The sequence below is a fragment of the Somniosus microcephalus genome, chromosome 10 (genome assembly GCF_052327205.1).
Source record: "Somniosus microcephalus isolate GS21.2 chromosome 10, FLI_Smic_1.0, whole genome shotgun sequence".
Lineage (NCBI taxonomy): Eukaryota > Metazoa > Chordata > Chondrichthyes > Squaliformes > Somniosidae > Somniosus > Somniosus microcephalus.
In genome coordinates, this window is record NC_140996.1 from 212,263,376 (window position 1) to 212,284,361 (window position 20,986).

At 42.2% G+C, this 20,986-nt stretch overlaps 2 protein-coding genes across 4 annotated transcripts in view; one reads left to right on the forward strand and one right to left on the reverse strand.

Annotated features, from left to right (window-relative positions):
* The window catches only part of cyfip1 (cytoplasmic FMR1 interacting protein 1), a 195,323-nt gene that overhangs the window by 34,556 nt on the left and 139,781 nt on the right, over positions 1-20,986 (reverse strand). The gene's annotated exons all lie outside the window — the stretch shown is intronic.
* On the forward strand, positions 13,648-19,825 carry fndc9 (fibronectin type III domain containing 9). The gene is made up of 2 exons (XM_085999562.1): positions 13,648-14,362; positions 18,549-19,825. The coding sequence occupies exon 2, from the start codon at positions 18,746-18,748 to the stop codon at positions 19,415-19,417; it is 672 nt and encodes a 223-aa protein (XP_085855688.1). The 5' UTR covers positions 13,648-14,362; positions 18,549-18,745; the 3' UTR covers positions 19,418-19,825.

Below are 20,986 nucleotides of genomic sequence, written 5' to 3' on the forward strand. Positions count from 1 at the left end.
GGACAACATGATGAGTTATTGCGGCCAACAGTCCGAAGGAGCTTAATTAACCTCAATCATTATCTCTGGCCACTTCAGTAAACATGACATTTTAAATCTTGTTGATTCATCTCTCTAATGCTGCTAGAGTGAGCACTTCCTCCAAGAGACACACTCTGCAACAGAAAGACAAGGGTGTTAAAGTTAATTCTTGTCCTCATTTATGTCACTTAATTCTATGCCTACAGCTACTGATTACAGCATGAAATTGCCGATGATCAGATGTTGCAAGCCTGAATAATTTCTTTACTTGATGAAGGTGTGAAGAAAGGGTACACAAGGTGAAAAATGCCTGGAAGTGAAGAAAGACTGAGGAATACCAGGGAGTGAACCATCCAAATGCTGAAAGAGGCTCGAGAAGATTTATGAGGCACCAACAACCAATGTTCCCTGTAAGCTGCACTTTGTTCTGCGCAGCCTGTTTCTTTTAATGCGCAGTCCCTTTAAGTTTCTGCGCATGCGCAATATTTACAATGTAAAAGCCGGTGAGTGGCCTGCGCGGGACCTTTCAGATTACCGTATGGCCGTGTGCGCACAACTTAGCGGGCGCATTGCTGACAACCATTTCAAGGACACCACTGGGGAGGTACCAGTAGATTGGAAACAGGCCAATGTTCCATTGCCTTTTCAAAACGGGAATAAAACAGACACAGGCAACTACAGATCCCTTAATCTCATTTCCATTCTATGTAGAATAATGAAACTATCACCAGGAGTAAACTTGGAGTATCAGTACAATAATGATCTAGTAAACAGTAGCCAACATGAATTCAGAAGGGTAATATCATTCCTAACCAAACTCTGCAATTTCTTTGAGGAAATAACATCCCAAGTGGACTGTGGAAAGCCTTATGACATAGCGCACCTAAGCTTCCAAAAGACATTTGATGAAGTACCACACAAAAGGCTATCTGTCAAACTCAAAGCTGTGAAGACTACAGAAACTTGAGCTTTAAGCCTGGAAAAGTAGCATCGGAGAAGGCAATCTTAGAGGTATACAAGGGTATGGAAAAGGTATATTCAAAATATTGCTTTTAAAGTAAATTGTGAGAGTTGACAAGGGGACACAAGTTCAAACTAGCAAAAGGCAAATTGAGGACTGATGGCAGGAAATGCTTCTTCTCACAAAGTGATACACACATGGAATGGATTCCCGGATAAAGTAGTGGAGGCGAAAACCTTGAAATCATTTAAGAGACAACTGGATACTGCAATGGTTACTGCAGGGTGCTTCTGGTTGGGTGAATTAAGAGGAGCAGATTGCCCCCTTTCTTCTGTAATTCTTGTTTGATCTTGTGAGAAGTGAATGTTCGAGCACGAAATGTTTACAGACATGTGGTCCAACAGGCAGAACTTTCCTTGCATGCCCAGATAGAACATGTCAGTTTACGAGAGAGTCTATTTACCTGAAGGTGTGTAAAAGTTATTGAGAAAGGGAAAAACTTGGCATTTATATAGTGCTTTACTATGTTCTCTCAGATACATCACATCATCCCACATACAATTAAATATTTTTACACACACTAATTGCTGTTACATCGGCAAATGTGGCAACAATTTGATTTTAAAAATCATGTCATAGTAACACATCTGCAAAAAGTTAATAGCCCTTCATTATGTCCCTTTTCAAAGCAGGGGAAGTTACATTTGGCTAAAAGCTGATCAACCATTTTTAAGTCATGAAGACAACAAATTAAATATTCATGAACTAACAGATGCTGCCTTGACACAAATGTTGCCTTTCTAAGCAGCATCATTAAAAATACTGCAATACAAATCTAATCAAAACAGATTTCATCTTGGTTGGGAAATGGCATGGACAAATTGAAGGGAAATAAAGGTTTACATGTTATACTATAGAAAACCTTCAAAACCCATTTATGTCTACAGCACTGAAGAGCCAGGTTACCTGCACTCATTAACCACTTCAAAAAAAAATAAAAAATATTGGGGAAAAGGAGAAAGAGAACTCCCAAAAGTAGATTTAAGAAATCTTACAAACTCCTTCCTTCTGATACAAGCAGTAACTTGCATATAATTCATAGCTGGGCCCTAATCCTAACAAACCATGTTGTAATGTTCCTTTGTTAATCAAAAAAAAATAAGGGTTTGATTGTGTTTTTGGATTGCACAAACTTTAAGTCTGTTTCCCCTACCCACCAGTCTACCCTGTCCCTATTGCTTACATTGATACAGCAAGTGCAATGTTTCATTAAGTAAGTAATCAGAGAAAAGACTTGAGTAGACACATGGAATAATGAAAGGTATAGATTTTTTTTTGAAAGGCAGGTCATGCTTCACCAAGCTTTATAAAATTCATTGGCGAAATAACAGAGGATAAAGGAAATGCAACTGTTGTGCATTCTGTGGGTTGTCAAAAAGCAATGTGCTACTTAAGAAATTTGTGGCAAAAATAAACTGGCATAATGGAATTGAGGAAAATGTGATCACATGTAAAGATATATGGTTGGAAAGCAGGTAGCAAAGAGATGGGATAAAAGATAGTTTCTAGGAATGGAAAAGTTTAGTGAGTTGTGTTCCACAGGAATTTATGTTGGGGCTGCTATTATTTGCTGTTTACATTATAAGGCGCATGGGAACACCACCACCTCCAAGTCACACACCATCCTGACATGGAAATATATCGCCATTCCTTCATCGTTGCGGGGTGAAAATCCTGGAACTCCCTCGCTAACAGCACTGTGGGAGCACCTTCACCACACGGACTGCAGTGGTTCAAGAAGGCGGCTCACCACCACCTTCTCATGGGCAATTAGGGATGGGCAATAAATGCTGGCCATGCCAGCAACGCCCAAATCCAATGAATGATTGGATCATTTTTTTTTTTTAATTCAGAGGGGAATTCAGAAGACATAGGCACCAATTTTTTTATGGGGGGGGGGGGTGTGGGGGCAGCAATTTGTCATGAAGATTGTAAAAGACTTCAGGAGGATATAGGCTAGCAAAGTGGGCAGCTAGGTAGCAGATGGAATTTAACACAGAAAATGTGCAAGCAATTAATTTTGGAAGCAATATGGAAAAGAAATGCATCTTAAATGGCATAATTTTAAATGGAGTAGTGGGGCCTTGCTGTGCAGATAAAATGGTCATTAAAGGTGATAACACAAGTAGATATTGCCATAAGGAGGCTAAAGAATTCCAGGTCTTGTACATGGAGGTAATGTTGAATGAGTACAGAGCTTTAAACTAATGGGGGGGGGCGGTGGGAGGATTCAGGAAAGAGTAAATTTTAAAGCAGCAAGAGAAATGTCAAGGTTCTAGAGCAGAGTAGAGTTTTGGGTAAAAATAAGCAGAGTGGGTCAGGAAGGGACAGAGAGAGTAACAAAGGTAATAGGGCATCAGTGACTAAAGTGACAGCAGGGAAAATAGAAATAAGTCAAAGCTAAAGGCACTATCTGAATGCGCGAAGCATTCACAACAAAATAGATTAATTAATAGCGCAGATAGAAATTAATAGGTTTGATCGAATAGCCATCACGGGGAAGTGGTTGCAAAGTGACCAAGGTTGGGAACTAAATATTCCAGGATACTTAACTTTTAGAAGAGATTGGCAAAATGGAAAAGGAGGAGGAGTAGCCCTGATAAAAAAGGATGGGATAAAGACAGTAGAGAGAAAGGATCTTAGCTCTGAAAATATAGAAGTAGAATCAGTTTAGGTGGAGAAACAGCAAGGGGCAGAAAACATAGGTGGGAGAGGTTTATAGGCCCCCCAAACAGTAGCTGTAATGTAGGGAAGAGTACAAATCAGGAAATTAGAGGTTCGTGTAACAAGGGGAATACAGTAATCATGGGGGACTTTAATCTACATATAGGCTGGGCAAACCAAATTTGTAGTAATAGTGTGGAGGACAAATTCATGGAATGTATGCAAGATAGTTTTCTAGATCAGCATGTTGAGGAACCAACTAGGGAACAGGCTAGTTTAGATTTAGTATTGTGCAATGAGAAAAGGTGAATTAATAACCTTGTAGTAAAGGGGCCCTTATGAAAGTGACCATAAGATGACAGAATTTTATATTGAGTTTGAAAGTGATTTAGTTAATTCTGAAACTAGGGTCTTAAATCTAAACAAAGCAAACTACGTAGGTATGAGGGGCGAGTTGGCCAAGGTAGATTGGGAAAATACATTAAAAGGTATGACGGTAGGCAAGCAAGGGCTAGCATTTAAAGAATTAATACATAATTTACAACAAATATACATTCCTTTAAGGCACAAAAACCCCACAGGAAAAGTGGTCCCACTGTGGCTAACAAGAGAAGTTAAAGATAGTAGGAAACTCATTGGTATCCGGCACCGACATGGTGCCAGTTGATTAAAAATTCTGGATGACGGAGAGGGTTATCTACCGAGGCTATTTTTAACAAACAGAAATCAAAAAATCAAGAAATGCGCAGTATACAGTAATTGGGTACTCACCTACACCGCGGGAGAGTCAGACTCCTGTTAGTGAGGTGTTCGGACTTCCAACAGCACCAAGGAGCCGAGTAGTGGCAGTTTGGAGAACTACCCCCACTGACTAACTCGGCCACCGCGGGAGACTCGGACTTGGACTCATTTCCGGTTATTGAGGTGTTGTTTTCGGAGTATGAATTTTGCCGGTTAATAGAGAATTCCGGATATTTAGGTGCCGTTTAAAGGAGAGAGTTTCCTGTATTAGATCAAAGGAAGAGGCTTATAATGTTGCCAAAAAGAGTAGTGAGCCTGAGGATTGGGAGGATGTCAGAATTCAGCAAAGGAAGACCAAGAAATTGATAAAGGGAAAATAGAATGAGAGCAAACTAGCGAGGGTCATAAAAACACACTGTAAAAGCTTCTATAGGTATGTATAAAAAGGAAAAGATTAGCTAAAGTAAATGTGGGTCTCTTACAGGCTGAGACAGGAGAAATTATAATGGGGAATAAGGAAACGGCAGAGAAATTAAACAAATACTTTGGGGTAGATTTTCCCGAATCTGTCGGGAAGAAGGCGGGACTTCAACTTTCGGGTTTTAGACCCGCCTACATCGACGTCTGGCCAATCCGCGCGATTTTCCCTTGATTGACCTTGTTGAGCCCGCCCAGCGGGCTCAGCAGGCCAATTAAGGGCCACCCGGCAACAGGTGACGTCACAGACTGCAATTTCATGTGTCAAGAGTTCTTGACAGATGAAATATCAGTGTTTCACAGCTGTCTGAAACTGTGAAACACTGACAGTCCGAGTTCTACCATGAGTCATTCTGCACAGACTCAGTTAGAACGCATACCGGCACTCAAAGCTGAAGGCTGTCACTTTTCACAGATCGCAGCCGTTCAGCTTTAAGTGCTGGCTGAGTGATGGGCTCCTGACGGCTACAGGAAGAAAGGCTGTAAAGGTAAGCACAGGTAAGTAAAAGTTCTTTACACACTTTAGATACACCAAACACACTTACCTTTGCACTCATGCACCCATCACTCACCTGAGCGCCGACATCGCGACCCTTCCAACTCCTTCAACCCGATGGCCTGCCTGCTCTAACCTGGCGTGGTTTGGAGCCGTCGGGAAACCCACACGAAACCCCTCAAAATAGGGATTAGGCTAAAAACTGCCTGTTAACTACCTGTTAACAGGCAGTTAATTGGCACTAATCCCTTCCCGCCTGGTTTCGGCGGGTCCCAGTGCGGGACGGGTACCCACCGCCCCTGAAACTTACGTGTGGTGGGGTTTTGGGCGGGATGGTGTCGGGACCCCCAAATTCGGGACTCCCTCCGCACCCCCCCCCCTCGCCACGCCTGAAACCCCGCCAAACAGCTCCAGGAAAATCTAGCCCTTTGTGTCTGTCTTCACGGAAGAAGACGCAAAAAAACTCCCGGAAATAGTGGAGAATCAAGGGTCTAGCAAGAATGAGGAACTGAAAGAAATTAGTATTAGTTAAAAAAAAAAATAGTACTGGAGAAATGAATGGGACTGAAAGCTGAAAAATCCCCATGACCTGATGGGCTACATCCTAGGGTTTTGAAAGAGGTGGCTATAGAAATAGTGGATGCATTGGCTGTCATCTTCTAAAATTCCATTGATTCTAGAACGGTTCCCTCGGATTGGAAGGTAGCAAATGTAACCCCACTATTTAAGAAAGGAGGGAGAGAGAAAACGGGGAACTACAGACCAGTTAGCCTGACATCAGTAGTAGGGAAAATGCTAGAATCTATTATTAAGGGCACTTAGAAAATAATAGGATTGGGCAGTCAACACGGATTTATGCAAGAAAAATCATGCTCGACGAATCTTAAGAGTTTTCTGAGGTTGTAACTAGCAGAATAGATAAGGGGGAACCAGTGGATGTGGTGTATTTGGATTTTCAGAAGGCATTCGATAAGGGGACACACAAAAGGTTATTAAACAAAATTAGGGCTCATGGGATTGGGGGTAATATACGAGTATGGATTGAGGATTGGTTAACGGACAGAAAACAGAGAGAAAGAATAAACGGGTCATTTTCGGGTTGGCAGACTGTAACTAGTGGAGTGCCGCAAGGATCAGCTATTCACAATCTTTATCGATGATTTAGATGAGCGGACCAAATGTAATATACAGGAAACTTTCGTTTAACCAGAGGTTAAAAGTCCGGAAAGCTCTATCTACTGGCAAAATTCAGGAGCCGTTTTCTTTAAGTTTTTTTTACTTCTCGTTGCTTTTTTTTTTCCCAGTCAGGCTCTGCAAGGTCTGTAGCTAAGCAACAGCTTAAGCTAGAGACGTTTGCAGCTGCAGCCGACTGTTTTGAAGCTGTTGCTAAGCAACAGGGTTTGTTGATTCACACGGAGCTGAAAAGCTCTATGTTTTAACATTGCCGCTGGTTTATACGGCAGTTTTGATCTAACGGCACCAGCTCGGTCCCGTCAGTGCCGGATACCAGAAAGTTTCCTGTATTCAAGTTTGCTGATGACACAAAGCTGGGTGGGAATGTATGTTGTGAGGAGGATGCAAAGAGGCTTCAAGGGGATATAGACAGGCTAAGTGAGTAGGCAAGAACATGGCAAATGGAATATAATGTGGAGAAATGTGAAGTTATCCACTTTGGTAGGAAAAATAGAAGAGCAGAGTATTTTTTAAATGGTGAGAGATTGGGAAATGTTGGTGTTCAGAGGGACCTAGTTGTCATTGTACACGAATCACTGAAAGTTAACATGCAGGTACAGCAAGCAATTAAGAAAGCAAATGGTATGTTGGCCTTTATTACAAGAGGATTTGAGTACAAGAGTAAAGCTGTCTTAATGCAATTATATAGGGCCCAGGTAAGACCACACCTGGAGTATTGTGTACAATTTTGGTCTCCTTACCGAAGGAAGGATATACAGGGTACAGTACTTGCCATAAAAGGGAGTGCAACGAAGGTTCACCAGACTGATTCCTGGGATGGAAGGGGATTGTCCTATGAGGAGAGATTGAGTAGACTAGGCCTATATTCTCTGGAGTTTAGAAGAATGAGAGGTGATCTCATTGAAACATACAAAATTCTTACAGGACTTGACAGGGTAGATGCAGGGAGGATGTTTCCCCTGGCTGGGGAGTCTAGAACCAGGGGTCACAGTCTCAGAATAAGGGGTCGGCCATTTAGGACTGAGATGAGGAGAAAGTTCTTCACTCAGAGGGTGGTGAATCTTTGGAATTCTCTACCCCAGAGGGCTGTGGAGGCTCAGTCGTTGAGTATATTCAAGACAGAGATCGATAGATTTTTGGATATTAAGGGAATCAAGGGATATGGGGATAGTGCAGGAAAGTGGAGTTGAGGTAGAAGATCAGCCATGATCTCATTGAATTGCAGAGCAGGCTCGTGGGGCCAAATGGCCTGCTCCTGCTCCTATTTCTTATGTTGCTATGTTCTTAGTACAAGAGCTAAATTAAACCACAGTTGGAAGTATTGGGCTCGATTTTCCAAGCCCCGAGGAGGCGAGACAGCCGGTAAACTCGGAGAAATTGGGGGCGGATGGCAAACCCGCCCCCATCCCGCATCCGTGCCCATTTGCCAGGAGGCGGGAAGATGTGCAGGTTCGGGTCCCGTCTCCTGGAGGCGGGAAAGGCATTTAATCCTTTTAACTGCCTGTTAACAGGGAGCTAACAGGCAGAAAAAGGGATTAGTGCCATTTTACCTTCACAGGTGAAGGCTTCCCGACCTCAGAGAACCCCGCCGGGTTGGAGGAGGTCTGCGGTGGTCGGAGGCACCTGGAAGTAAGGTGTAGAGGTGAGTGATGGGTGCAAGTGTGGAGTGGTAAATAAAGCAAGATGAGTGATAAGTTTAAAAAAGTGTTCACTTACCTTGTTTTCCTTCCATAGCCTTTAGCCACGGAGGATCGGGAGAGCCGACATCCTGCTTGTCAATTTCAGGTAATGGCTGATGGACCCTCTGATCCATCAGACATCTGAAATTTACAAATTTGCAATGTTTGATGAGTCCTCACCTCAAAGACTCATCAAACTAAAGAGAATGTCAGTGTTTGATAGCTTCACAGAGCTGTCAAACGCTGTCATTTCTTCTTTCAAGAAGTCTTGACAGATAGCACGTCTGACATTGACGCGATCTGTCAGTGACTTCTTCCCTAATTGGCTTGCTGAGCCCGCCAGGCGGGCTTAACGAGCTCAATCAGGGGAAAATTCCTCTGAATGGTCAGGCAAGGATGGAGGCGGGACATTGACAGGACAAGCAGCAGTCCCGCCTCCATTCACAAAATCCAGCCCATTGTGTACAATTGTGGGCACCCTATTTTACGAAGGATATGAAAGCAAATCAAAAGGTGCGGCAGGTGGAAAAAACAGAGAAAGCTCAATGTATCTAGTGACCTAGAGTTAGGACAGGTCGGCAGGGAAAAAGCAAGGTGGGAACCAGGAGGAGCTGGATTCAGAGTTTTAGTGGGAGCTACAGGAGGAGGAATAAGTTGGCCACAGAAGCAAAATGGGGTGAATGCATGCATATGAGGGTACGACGCGCTATTTAATAACAGGGATGTGATGCTATGTTATGTATCAGTGTAGTGTATGAAAAGTTGAACAATTGAAATGTTTATTTGGCTGCTCGTGCTTTTGGTTATTTATAAATTTAGTGGCTGAGCGACAGGCAAAGTTAGCACGGTTGCAATAATTTCCATCTTTTCATAAGCAATTACTTTTGAATTCTAAGTATAAACAGAAAAGCACAGGTGCCTTTGTCAACGTGTGTGCCTCACTGCAGTTTAACAAAAAAATACTTGCTTGTGATACAAAACTTTCACTCAAAAACTCTTTTGAAATTCATCTTCCAGCTTGTTCTCAAATAATACGGAGAAAAAAAGTACAATCCTGTTACCGGAAGGGGAAACACATGCTTTGGTATTTGTAGAGAGCAAAATAAGAGTGTTTTGTGTAAACAACCAGTGTATTGGAATTCTCTGTACAAACAAACGAAAACATAAATGATGCAATCACTCAATTTGCTGGTGTCTCTCTGATCCAGGTTATCTCCTTGAAATAGCAAGCGCCTGATATACACATGAAACTATACTTCAGAATTCATTTGCCAGCTTGTTTTGAAATCATTCAGAAAATAAAGACTTCTTTTTAAAAACCTGTTACAACACGGAGACATGGGGTAATTTTCAACTTTGCACTCGGGTGGTAAATTGGCGAAGCAGATTACAGGAAACTTTCGATTTACCGGCACCTAAATAACCGGAAATCTCGGTTAACCGGCAAAATTCGGGAGTAGGTTCAGGTAAGTTTTACTTCATATTGTACCGGCATTCCTCGAGCTGTTGCTGTGCAAGGGTGTGGGTTGCTAAGCTACAGAGACGCTTGGAACTTGTGGCCATTGTTCGGAACCTGTTGCTAAGCAACAGGGTTTGTTGCTTTATACGGAGCTCTCAGCTCTCCGTATCTTTTACTATAGCTTTCGGTTATCCGGAATTTTTGATGAACCGGCACCACGTCGGTCCCGTCGGTGCCAGATAAAAAAAAGTTTCCTGTACCTGGCCATTGTAGAACCCAACCAGTGAAATCAGGCGCCAAAGTTGAAAATAACCCTCCATAGACTTCAAGTTGCACACAGATAGGAGCCAAAGAAGTTATTAGGAGTGACCAAAAGCTTGATCAGGTGTACAAAAAAAAAGCACAGGTGCTGCAATCACCACTTTCGTCTCTTTGCAGCTTAAAAAATAATTGCTAATAGAATCATAGAATGGTTACAGCACAGGAGGAAGCCATTTGGCCCGTCGAGCCCGTGCCGGCTCTCTGATAGAGCACTTCAGCTTGTCCCACTCCCTCGCACTTTCCCCATAGCTCTGCAAATTTTTTCCTTCAGGTACTTATCCAATTCCCTTGAATCTGCCTCCACCACCCTTTCAGGCAGTGCATTCCAGATCCTAACCAGTCACTGCATAAAAAAGCTTTTCCTCATGTCGCCTTTGGTTCTTCTGCCAATCACCTTAATTCTTTTTCAAATAGTTTTCAACAGCTAAAAACCTACGTTTATGTAGCACCTCCAATGTAGAAGTAAGGTGCTTCAAGAAAGTATAAATCAGGCAAAGACGGACACTGGATTCAAAGGAGATATTAGGAGGGATGACCAAAAGTTTGGTCAAAGAGGTCAGTTTTAAGGAGGGCCTTAAAGGAGAAGGAAGTGGAGTGGTAGAGGAGTTCGGAAAGGAATTCCAGGGCATTGTGTGTAGGTGGCTGAAGGCATGGCCGCCAATGCTCGGGGCGAAGGGAGGAAGGGATGCCAGAATCATATGAATGGAGTGTTCAGGGTGGGAGTTGTGGGGCTGGAGGAAGTTACAGAGATAGGGAGGGGGCGAGGCAATGAAAGGATGATAATTGAAAAATTGAAGGCATTGCAGGACCTAGAGCCAATGTAAGTCAGCAAGGACAGGGTTAATAGGCAAGCAGGCCCTGGTACGGCACAGGATACAGGCAGCAGAGTTTTAGATGAGCTGAAGTTTATGGAGGGTACAAGGTAGGAGACTGGCCAGGAAAGTATTGGAATTCAAATCTGGAGTTAGGGGTTTACTCACTAATCAAATGTAGTTTAACTTCCACACACAAATCACTAATTTGCCAATATCTAGGGAAACAATTACATTAGATTATTAAATACCATGTTTGACCACAAAAGTAGGTATAACTGTCCGAACACAGACCCCTGTGGAACACAACTCACATTCTTTCAGTCTGAGAAACTTCCTTTTACCCATACACTTTGCTTTCTACCCTCCAACTCCGTATCCATGGAGTCATTCTTCTCATTAACTCCATGTGCTATTTGCTAGAAGTAATTATCAAATGCCTTTTGAATATAGATATAAACCACATCCACTGTATTTCTTTTAAGTTTTCTTTTGGTTATTTCTTCAAAGCATAAGGAGCCCTTTAGAAATTCATGCTGATAGAGAAACATAAGTTAATCATGCCTAAGTGCTTTGGATTTTATCCTGTATTATAGGCTCTAGCAGTTTACAACTGAACTAAGATTAACTGCCTATAATTTCCAGGTTTATGATGTTTCAAGCGATATTTGCCTTTGGCTCAAATTCAGTTCAGCAGAACTCTGTGCATCAGTATTGATGCATTGTCAACACCTCATGAATTTAAAGTTTTTGACTTCCAGCATGACATTTGTGAACACGCATCTGTCCTGTATCAAAGAAAGCAGTGGAGGCATCAAGCCGAGCATGGCGGCCAGAGGCCGACCCGTGAAGAGAGAGAAGTAGGCCCCGGGCCGTGGAGCCGGCGACGGTGAAGAGGAGGCCACATTGGAGCATTCACATCCCGACGATGTGTTCGGTGAGTCGGGCAGAGGAGCGCAGCGCAGCGAGCAGCAGCAGCAGCAGCAGACTCACGACACGCTGCAGCACGGCGGCCGGCAGCTCCATTTCGGGTAACTCGCAGTCCGGATGGGAGATGGGGAGCCGGGCATGGCGGCCAGAGCGGGAGAAGCAGGCCACCACACGTGGAGCCGGCAACAGTGAGGAGGATACCGCGGTGACGAGCAGGACGGAGCGGCTGAGGGACATCGTGCTCCCACTGCCACGGGAAGCCATTGTATTGACTCTGAACGCGGCGCTGTATGTATAGCTGATGCGTCCCTACGGGGAACAAGCATTCCATTGTACTTGTTACATATGGCAAATAAATCTAATCTGAATCTGAATCTGCTCAACTTAATCATCAGAATCCACTAGCACTAGACATGTGGGGTAATAACCCCACCTATCTTTTAAGTGGCACCCAAACATGTTCCAGACCATCTGTGGTCATATTTTTTGTGCTTATAAATAGGAGGGTGTGTCCTGGATTAACACACAGAGGTTAACAGCACAGAAGGATGTCATTTGCCCCATTGGGTCAGTGCAGGCCCTTTGCTGGAACAATCCAAAACTAACCCTACCACCCCTGCTCTCTCTCCGTAGCCATGTATCCTTCTCGGCTTCAAATACTCATCCAATTTACCCTAAAAAGATGTAATGGTCTCTGCCTCAACCACTCTGTGGCAAAGTAATCCAACAATCCTCTGTGTAAAGAATGTTTTCCTAATATGATGTACAATTTGACTGATGATCCCTCAGCATCAGGCATTTCTTGCTGATGTCCTACACAATAGGCGTGGCCTTTTGTTGTGGCTTAAAACATAAAAAAAAAAGCAGTTGCCAAATTTTAAATAGCATCACTTCTCAATAAGATTCCTTTAGAGCTTACCACAAGATATCAAATTACGGGCAGAGCTGAGAATGTTGAACCATACTGGAGACAAGCGAGAAATCTGCTAGTGGTGACTTTGAAGACCCAATAGCTTTGGGTATGATCCTGAGATATGGCAAGGATTTATGTAATTGGAGGACGTTCTTCAAAAAGGATCAACTAAAAGTATAGTGCAAAGAGAAACCTGTGGCTATGTTTCTCAGTAAAACTAAAGGATTCAGGAGAATTTGAGGCCAAGAATTAAAGTATTAAATTCACATAGATTGTTGTGCTGTACTTAAAAATCAGGAAAACAAAACTTGCTTTCAGCTTCTTTGATGAGTCAATAGAGCCAGTGATGCTGGGGAGGGAAGGTGCAGCAGCAATGCAGAAGTGATGTGTTTTTATATTGACATATACACAGACATTACCCAATATTTACCCTCCACACACTGTAGGAGCTTGCTAGCTTCTGGGAAACTACATGCTGCGAGTTATCTCTTATTCATGTGCTGTACTTTGGGTCAGTTTTTTTACATGATGCAACTAATGTTCAACACTTGCATCCAAAATAAAAAGCAAAATTTTAAAATAACTTCCGGGATTCTCACATTAATTGAATTACGCCAATATGAAAAGAGTTTGAAAGGGAAACTGCCACACAAGAGTATTTACTAAACCACTTTGCAATGAAACACATGACAAAACAACGCAAGTAATTTGTGAAACCCATCAAACTAATTTGATGTCCAAAACCACACATTTCCAGCGGAAAGGCTGATGGGGACGCCATGATGAAAATGGCGCACAGCTCTTCTGATTTGTCCTCATTATTCTTTTCATGTTGCACTGGTGTGCCACACCCTTTTAATACCTAACCTACAAAATTACAACATAAAAAGCTAAGTGGAGGTCGCATGGCTCCCTCCAAAAAAATTAAAGGAATAGTGTACTTGCAATTTTTGCTATTAACTGAGCCTATATGGCAAGCAATGAATATATTTTAAAAAATCTATTCTATCTTGGGTTTTCAGCACTTGTCAACAGAGCAAAGATAATGAATGCGGTTAAACAAGCAACACCAGTGCAAAAACTAATTTGATGTACAAAACCACACATTTCCAGTTTAATGGCTGATGGGAGCATCATATTAATTTACAGAAGCCCATCTACCTTTAACCTGGTACCGGAGTGTTTTATGATCAAATTAATCCTTGGTCTGTACTCTCAAATGTCACAGTCATATATCAACACTTCATTCTGACCACACGCCTGAAGCAATCTAACCCAAGTGAACACGGCAGCACAGAATTGCACGATTCAAGCACTCTCTTCTTCCCCATATAAGAAAGCAACAGCGAAGTATAATTCAGTTTCTCGTGAGGATTGCTGGAGAACCACTTAAACGCGCACAGTGCTGTTAATCTGCTAGTAGTGCAATAAAAACAAAAGAATTAAGTATTGTGAACATCCTCTCGGAGAGTGAAAGCGCCAGTACAAAGGCAGCATTATTTTGTGAGCTGTGAGAAAACGATTGGCAAATGCAGACGGCAAAGAAAATCAACTAACAAACGAGGCACTGAAAAGCTGTCTTTGGACATTTCTGCAAGAAAATCATTAACAGCAAGTCTCCCTCCACAGCAGGGGTGAGTTTTGTATTTGATCTGTTCTACACAATATTATATATCCTTTAAATTTGGGGGGGGGGGGGGGGGGGGGATGCTCAGAAAGTGTATTACTGACGAAACAAAAAGCATTACCTGCAATATACGCACACTGTAATATATTTTCCCCTTCGTGGCTCAGCTCCTTGCTAAGCAACTCAATGAAGAGTAATAGATTCGGAGAGAAAACGCTCAAAACTGTGCCAATTAATGCAGCTTGATGATAATATGTAGTCAGCTCAAGTATTAGTGCACTAGCTGAAGCTTATAGGTTATATATTTTTAATTCTTTGCAAATATATTAGCAGGCTATGAGTCATTAACCTGGCAGTGCACTTAGCAATAAAGCTAGCTCTGTATTTCTAACCAAATATTTGAAATGAATGCTCTATAGAAGCATGTGCTTCAAAAGAAATAAATATTCTTCATTAATAATCCCCACCCTACAACAATGAAACACCATGGTTATAATTGTACAATAGCAAAATACTGCGGATGCTGGAACTCTGAAATAACAACAGAAATTGCTGGAAAAACTCAGCAGGCCAGGCAACATCCGTGGAGAGAAAATAGAGTCAACGTTTCGAGTCAAACCCTTTGCCAATACTTATAATTGGTTCTGCTTTAACTCCTACACCTTGAGTGATAGACTGAAATAGGGCATTACAAAAGGCAGCATTTCTGCTGAACGGAAAACTTGTAGGAAAAAGAGGACTTAGCTGAATCATATTCTCAAATCTAAGGACTCGGGCTCCTGACAGAATGCAGTCAAGTTGATCAGGCCTTAAATGTTTGTTCGACAGATGAAATAATAATTCTAAGAAATGCTCGAGAGTCTGGGACAAAACTAGCAAAGAATTCCTACAATTTTCCATGAACTGGGTAGTTTTCTTTTTACATTTAGTAAACAGATAGCTAAATGAACCTCAGCCTCCTCAAGGTCCAAAAATATTTAAGATGAATACATCAATAATCCTTTCAGGCTTTAAATGTTGCCATTGCATACATTACAAGATCGCCGAAACTGCAACTCTTTCCAGCAGGGCCCATGGTGTACTAAACTAATATTTATTATGCATATTAATATATTGAAGCAAAAGCTGTAGAGCTGAGTGATAAAAAGCCATAACAATTGGGTGTGAAGTCAAATGAGATACACACAAAGGCCGATTTTTAACCCTACCCACCAAGGGAAAGCCAGGCGGGTGGGGCAGTTACAATCGCCTGCTCAACTTATCCTTCGATGTCCCGGACTGATCCCACCCTCTTCGACTTGAACTTGCTCTTCTGAGCAAGCAGCAAGGACACCTGGCTGAAGCCGATGGCATCCTTCTTTAAATCTGCACACCAGGGTCAGATGATGTCACTGGGCCCCAACTGCAATTTAAACTGTGGCCGGAGCAGGGAGGCCATTGTGGCTTTCCCACAGGAAGAGAATCTGAGACCAGAAGAGGCCAAAACAGTTTAATAATTTTTTTTTTTTTTTTTTTTTTTAAAGAAATAAACTTTCCTTGTGGGGCAGGAATGCTCTTCTGGGCCCCAACAAGAAAAGTTTACGCCTCCCCTGCCCAGGGCTCTCGGTCCTTCCCTCTCGCAAAACCCTCCTCCCAGTGACTTGCCTAGCTGCTGGTGACCGTTCCGTTCCTTTGGTGCTGGCCGGTGGCTTCATAATGCTCGACATTCCACGCTCGCCAGCTGCCTCTTCCTGCCCATTTCGGGTGGGCAGCTGACCGGCAGCATGCAGATGAGACCCTGCCTGATTTATGCTCCAGTTAAAATCGGGGCTACAGAGACCCACACACACTTCACTTTATATAGAAAAAATTTAAGTAGGTTCTTTCGTCAAAGATTCAAAATGTAATTAGGTGTTTTAATCACTAATAATTTACATAGATAACAGGCATATTTAAGTAAATGTAAAATTATCACATGTAGCTAAAAGCTGTACAATGAAAGCTGTAGAATTCCCTTCCCAATTATAACTAAAACCAAGAGCTGAGTGCATTATTGCACACCTACATAAGAACATAAGAAATAAGAGATAAGAGAAGGAGTAGGCCATACAGCCCTTGCTCCACCATTCAATAAGATCATGGCTGGTTTTTTACCTCAACTCCGCTTTCCTGCACTATCCCCACATCCCTTGATTTCCTTAGTATCCAAAAATCTATCGATCTCATTCTTGAATATACTCATCAACTGAGCATCCACAGCCCTCTGGGGTAGAGAATTCCAAAGATTCACAACCCTCCGAGTGAAGAAATTTCTCATCTCAATCCTAAATGGCCAATCCTTATCCTGAGACTATGCCCCCTAGTTCTAGACTCTCCAGCCAGGGGAAACAGCCTCTTAGCATCTACCCTGTCAAGCCCTCTAAGAATTTTATACGTTTCAATGAGATCACCTCTTATTTTTCTAAACTCCAGAGAATATAGGCCTAGTCTACTCAATCTCTCCTCATAGAACAGCCCCCCTGTAACCCCAGGAATCAATCTAGTGAACCTTTGTTGCACCCCATCTACATAGATACATAGAAGATAGGAGCAGGAGTAGGCCATTCGGCCCTTCGAGCCTGCTCCGCCATTCAATGAGATCATGGCTGATCATCCAAATTCAGTACCCGGTCCCTGCCTTCTCCCCATATCCCTTGATCCCTTTAGCCTTAGGAAATATATCCAACTCTTTCTTGAATATACTTAATGAACTGGCCTCCACCGCCCTCTGTGGCAGAGAATTCCACAGGTTCACCACTCTCTGGGTGAAGAAATTCCTCCTCATTTCAGTCCTAAATGGCTTACCTCTTATCCTTAGACTGTGACCCCTGGTTCTGGACTCCCCGGCCATCAGAAACATCCTTCCTGTATCTAGTCTGTCCAGGCCTGACAGAATTTTATAGGTTTCGATGAGATCCCCTCTCAATCTTCTAAACTCCAGTGAGTATAAGCCCAATCGACACAATCTTTCCTCATACGCCATTCCTGCCATCCCTGCCATCCCAGGTATCAGCCTGGTGAATCTTCGCTGCACTCCCTCCATGGCAAGAACGTCCTTCCTCAGGTAAGGCGACCAAAACTGCACACAATACTCAAGGTGTGGTCTCACCAAGGTCCTGTACAACTGCAGCAAGACATCCTTGTTCTTGTACTCGAACCCTCTTGCTACAAAGGCCAACATACCATTTGCCTTCTTAACCACCTGCTGCACCTGCATGCTTACCTTCAGCGACTGGTGTACAAGAACACCCAGGTCTCTTTGCACTTCCCCTTCTCCCAATCTATTACCATTCAAATAATAATCTGCCTTCCTGTTTTTGCCACCAAAGTGGATAACCTCACATTTATCCACATCTAAGGCAGCTATATCCTTCCTTAGGTAAGGAAACTAAAATTGTACACTGTACTCCAGGTGTGGTCTTACCAAAGCCCTATATTATTGCAGCAAGACTTCCTTACCCTTATACTCCAACCCCCTTGCAATAAAGGCTAACATGCCATCTGCCTTCCTAATTGCTTGCTCTACCTGCATTTTAACTTTGTGATTCGTGTACAAGGACGCCCAAATCCCTCAACACATCACCTTTCAAATGATGTGATTTTTCTATCACAGTACTCAAATAGTGCCACTAGATGGTGCTGCCTTGCAATATGCAAGCTCTATCAGCATAATAGCAGATTTCTACTAAACAGACATTTATCTAACATATTCAGATCATTGTACTGGTCTGCCAGACATGACTGATTTTTGCCCTTGTCTGATTCCCCATTCGACACCCTTGCTAGATTTCTGCAATACTGACCAAGGATTCGAAGCAAAACATGATGCTGCTTACCCCTTCTCCAAGTCCAGTTTACTCTTATTTATCATGCTGAATTTGTTAAGATAAAACTTAGAAGAAAATAGTCTCTTTCCATGAATACTTTTTTTTTTAAATGAGCTGATCCAAAATACTGGGTTTATATTTATGAGTGATATTTACAGGGACCTGCTTAAGCTTAATTCTGTAACATTTTAACGATAGCGAGACTCACGATTTAACTATACTTTCAAGAATCATCGCTATTGTTTGCAACTCAAAAGCTAAATACTCCTTGTGCTGATCTGCTTCTTGCATTTAATACTCAGCATGAAAAACAGATTTCTTACAGCAATGTTTCCTTTTCATTTACAGAATGGTCTGAATGTAACAGATGAGTACAACAGTGACCGCCTTTTCATAGGTGCTCCTACATGCCTCACATGATCTTCTCCTGTGCGCACAGTAATAAAATTAATAGTTTCCAGCTTTACAAGAATTTAAAGGCTGCAGACTATCTAGCTACACAAGCAGATCAAATCATATTAAAAAAAACATAATAACTGAAGTACATGATGGGGATTGCCATACAGAACATATCTTCCACATCTGCAATTGTGACATGGTCCTCTGCTGCAAACTGTGCTGATACTTTTTACAGCATTATGTACCATCCCAACTGGAATTCGCCTGGGTATTCAAGGAAAAATTTTCAGAAAGAGGAACGAGTGCCCATCAGTCAAAATTGGTTGGCCATCGAGAAGCTGACTCCGCTGACCACATACATTTTGTGCATCATCTGCCAGCCAGCCAACCCTACCAATGAGCAATGTACAATTTTTAACACACTATCCCAAAACGCTGCCGCAGTTACCAGCAGGAGGAAAGACCTGGCCCTGGGCATATGGTTGACGAGCAGTATACTTCTCCTCATCATTGCTGGTATACTATTGTATGGCTGCCTCCACATATGGTGCTGCAAGAGACGAGAAAACCCTGAAGGCATCAGCACAAGTTCTGATCAGGCTGGAATGCAAGCTTGGAAGACAAGAGTGACGGAAACGGCACTTGAAGATGACTCAGATATGCCCTGCAATGTTGTTCTCGACACAGACAGCGGAAGCAGAGAGGATACCCAGCTGAGCACCGTAATTGAAAATCCGTTCACTTCAAAAGATGCTGTACCATTGAACACAGATGTTGAGAAATTATCTACAAGTAGCAGTAATAAGAATAATGGATGACAGTCAAAACGTTGCCAATTAAATAGCAACCCTCCACATGATCACTTAAAACATTGAAATAGAATCAATCCTGAGTAGCAGCCATTTTTGTAGTAGAGTCAGAGTTCTTATTTTCATTTTGCTGCTTTTGATGGGCTGTCTGTTTCTGACCTATGGTAATTTGGTGTTGATTTTAATATAAAAGCCAGCAACCTTTTCCATTTTGATATTGTAATTGTATCAAATGTTAATGATGTTTTATTCTGTGAAGCGAGAGAAGAGAAATAGACCTGGAATTCTCTATTTATTAATTCTGCTGTGGTTAGGCTAGTTTAATCTGTATGCAGCTATGTCATTCTATTATTGTATTTCCTGGAGGTTAAACTGTGAACACCAATATTATTAACATATAAATAAAGCAATGTATGAAGAGAATGACTTGTAGTCTGTTTTATACTTTGCGCAAGCTTAAAATTAATAAAAAAGGAAAGCAAGACTTTTTTTCTTGGATTAAAGTCCTGTAGTAAACATAAAGCAGGGAAAATCACAATGTTAAAGTAGGGTTGTCACCAATTTGAAACAAACAAGACATGATGCCACATATTCTGTGTACAGAAGAGGCAAGACGACAATCAGCAACACGATTATGCAGACTAAACCAACTGGCCATATTTGAACCAAGGGGGTGAACTTGGTCTTGGGTGGTAGCACAAAACGGGCGATAACGATTCGACAGTCCGTTTTACATCCCGCCCTGCTGATTCGCTACCGCCCGTTCTGCGCTATCACCCAAGACCAATTTCACCCCTAAAAGTCAGTTTTTATGAAAACTACAATTTAAAAAGAAAGATTGAAATGCATATAAATGGTGTTGTATGTGGGCAGGGGCGATATAATGAATTAGCATTATTTCCATGATCTTGGACCAAATTCGGTCCAAACTAATGGAATGAAAGTCTCTCATCGGCTGGCTATTAAGGGTCCGACATGCAATGAGTTTGGGAAGTCTCAACCGATTCTAAGTGGTTGCACAGTATGAAACTATACCTAATTTGGCACAAAACTGGCAATGCCACTTGGAGGCAATAAGGGTGACCAGAGTAGAAGTCACGTTTGTGGAATAGGGAACGCTCTGTTGAAGTTGGGGCAAAGGCAGTGTTACAAAGTACCACACATTACTTTGCATCCAAAGCATGGTATACTTGAGCTGGAAGTGTTTGATGTGTGCACTGGGGTGTTCAGAATGAGAAAGCAATCCATTTTATTCAGCGCTACTTTGATTAGCACAAAAATAAGTCGCCAAAATAAATAAAACAAATTGCTGTGAATAGACCATCTGCTGCAGTACAAACTGTCCCAGATATTAAACTACTCAATCAGACAAACAGTTCCCCCTTTTCAACTCTTAGCAGAATGCCATTCCACTTTGGCAACAATTTTTTAATTCACATTTCTTTACTGACGGGTTGCTCACTTTCATAGCAGACAAGAAGCTTCATGAATGATTTTAAACTACTCCAACAATTTTGTGCTTCCCCACATAAAATACTGGCATAGTGTTCAGAAGAGTCTATGTGGCAGACATAACAA

What these genes read in the sequence shown, in the direction of transcription:
- fndc9 (XM_085999562.1), top strand. Translation starts at nt 18,746, where the DNA reads ATGATGGGGATTGCCATACAGAACATATCTTCCACATCTGCAATTGTG.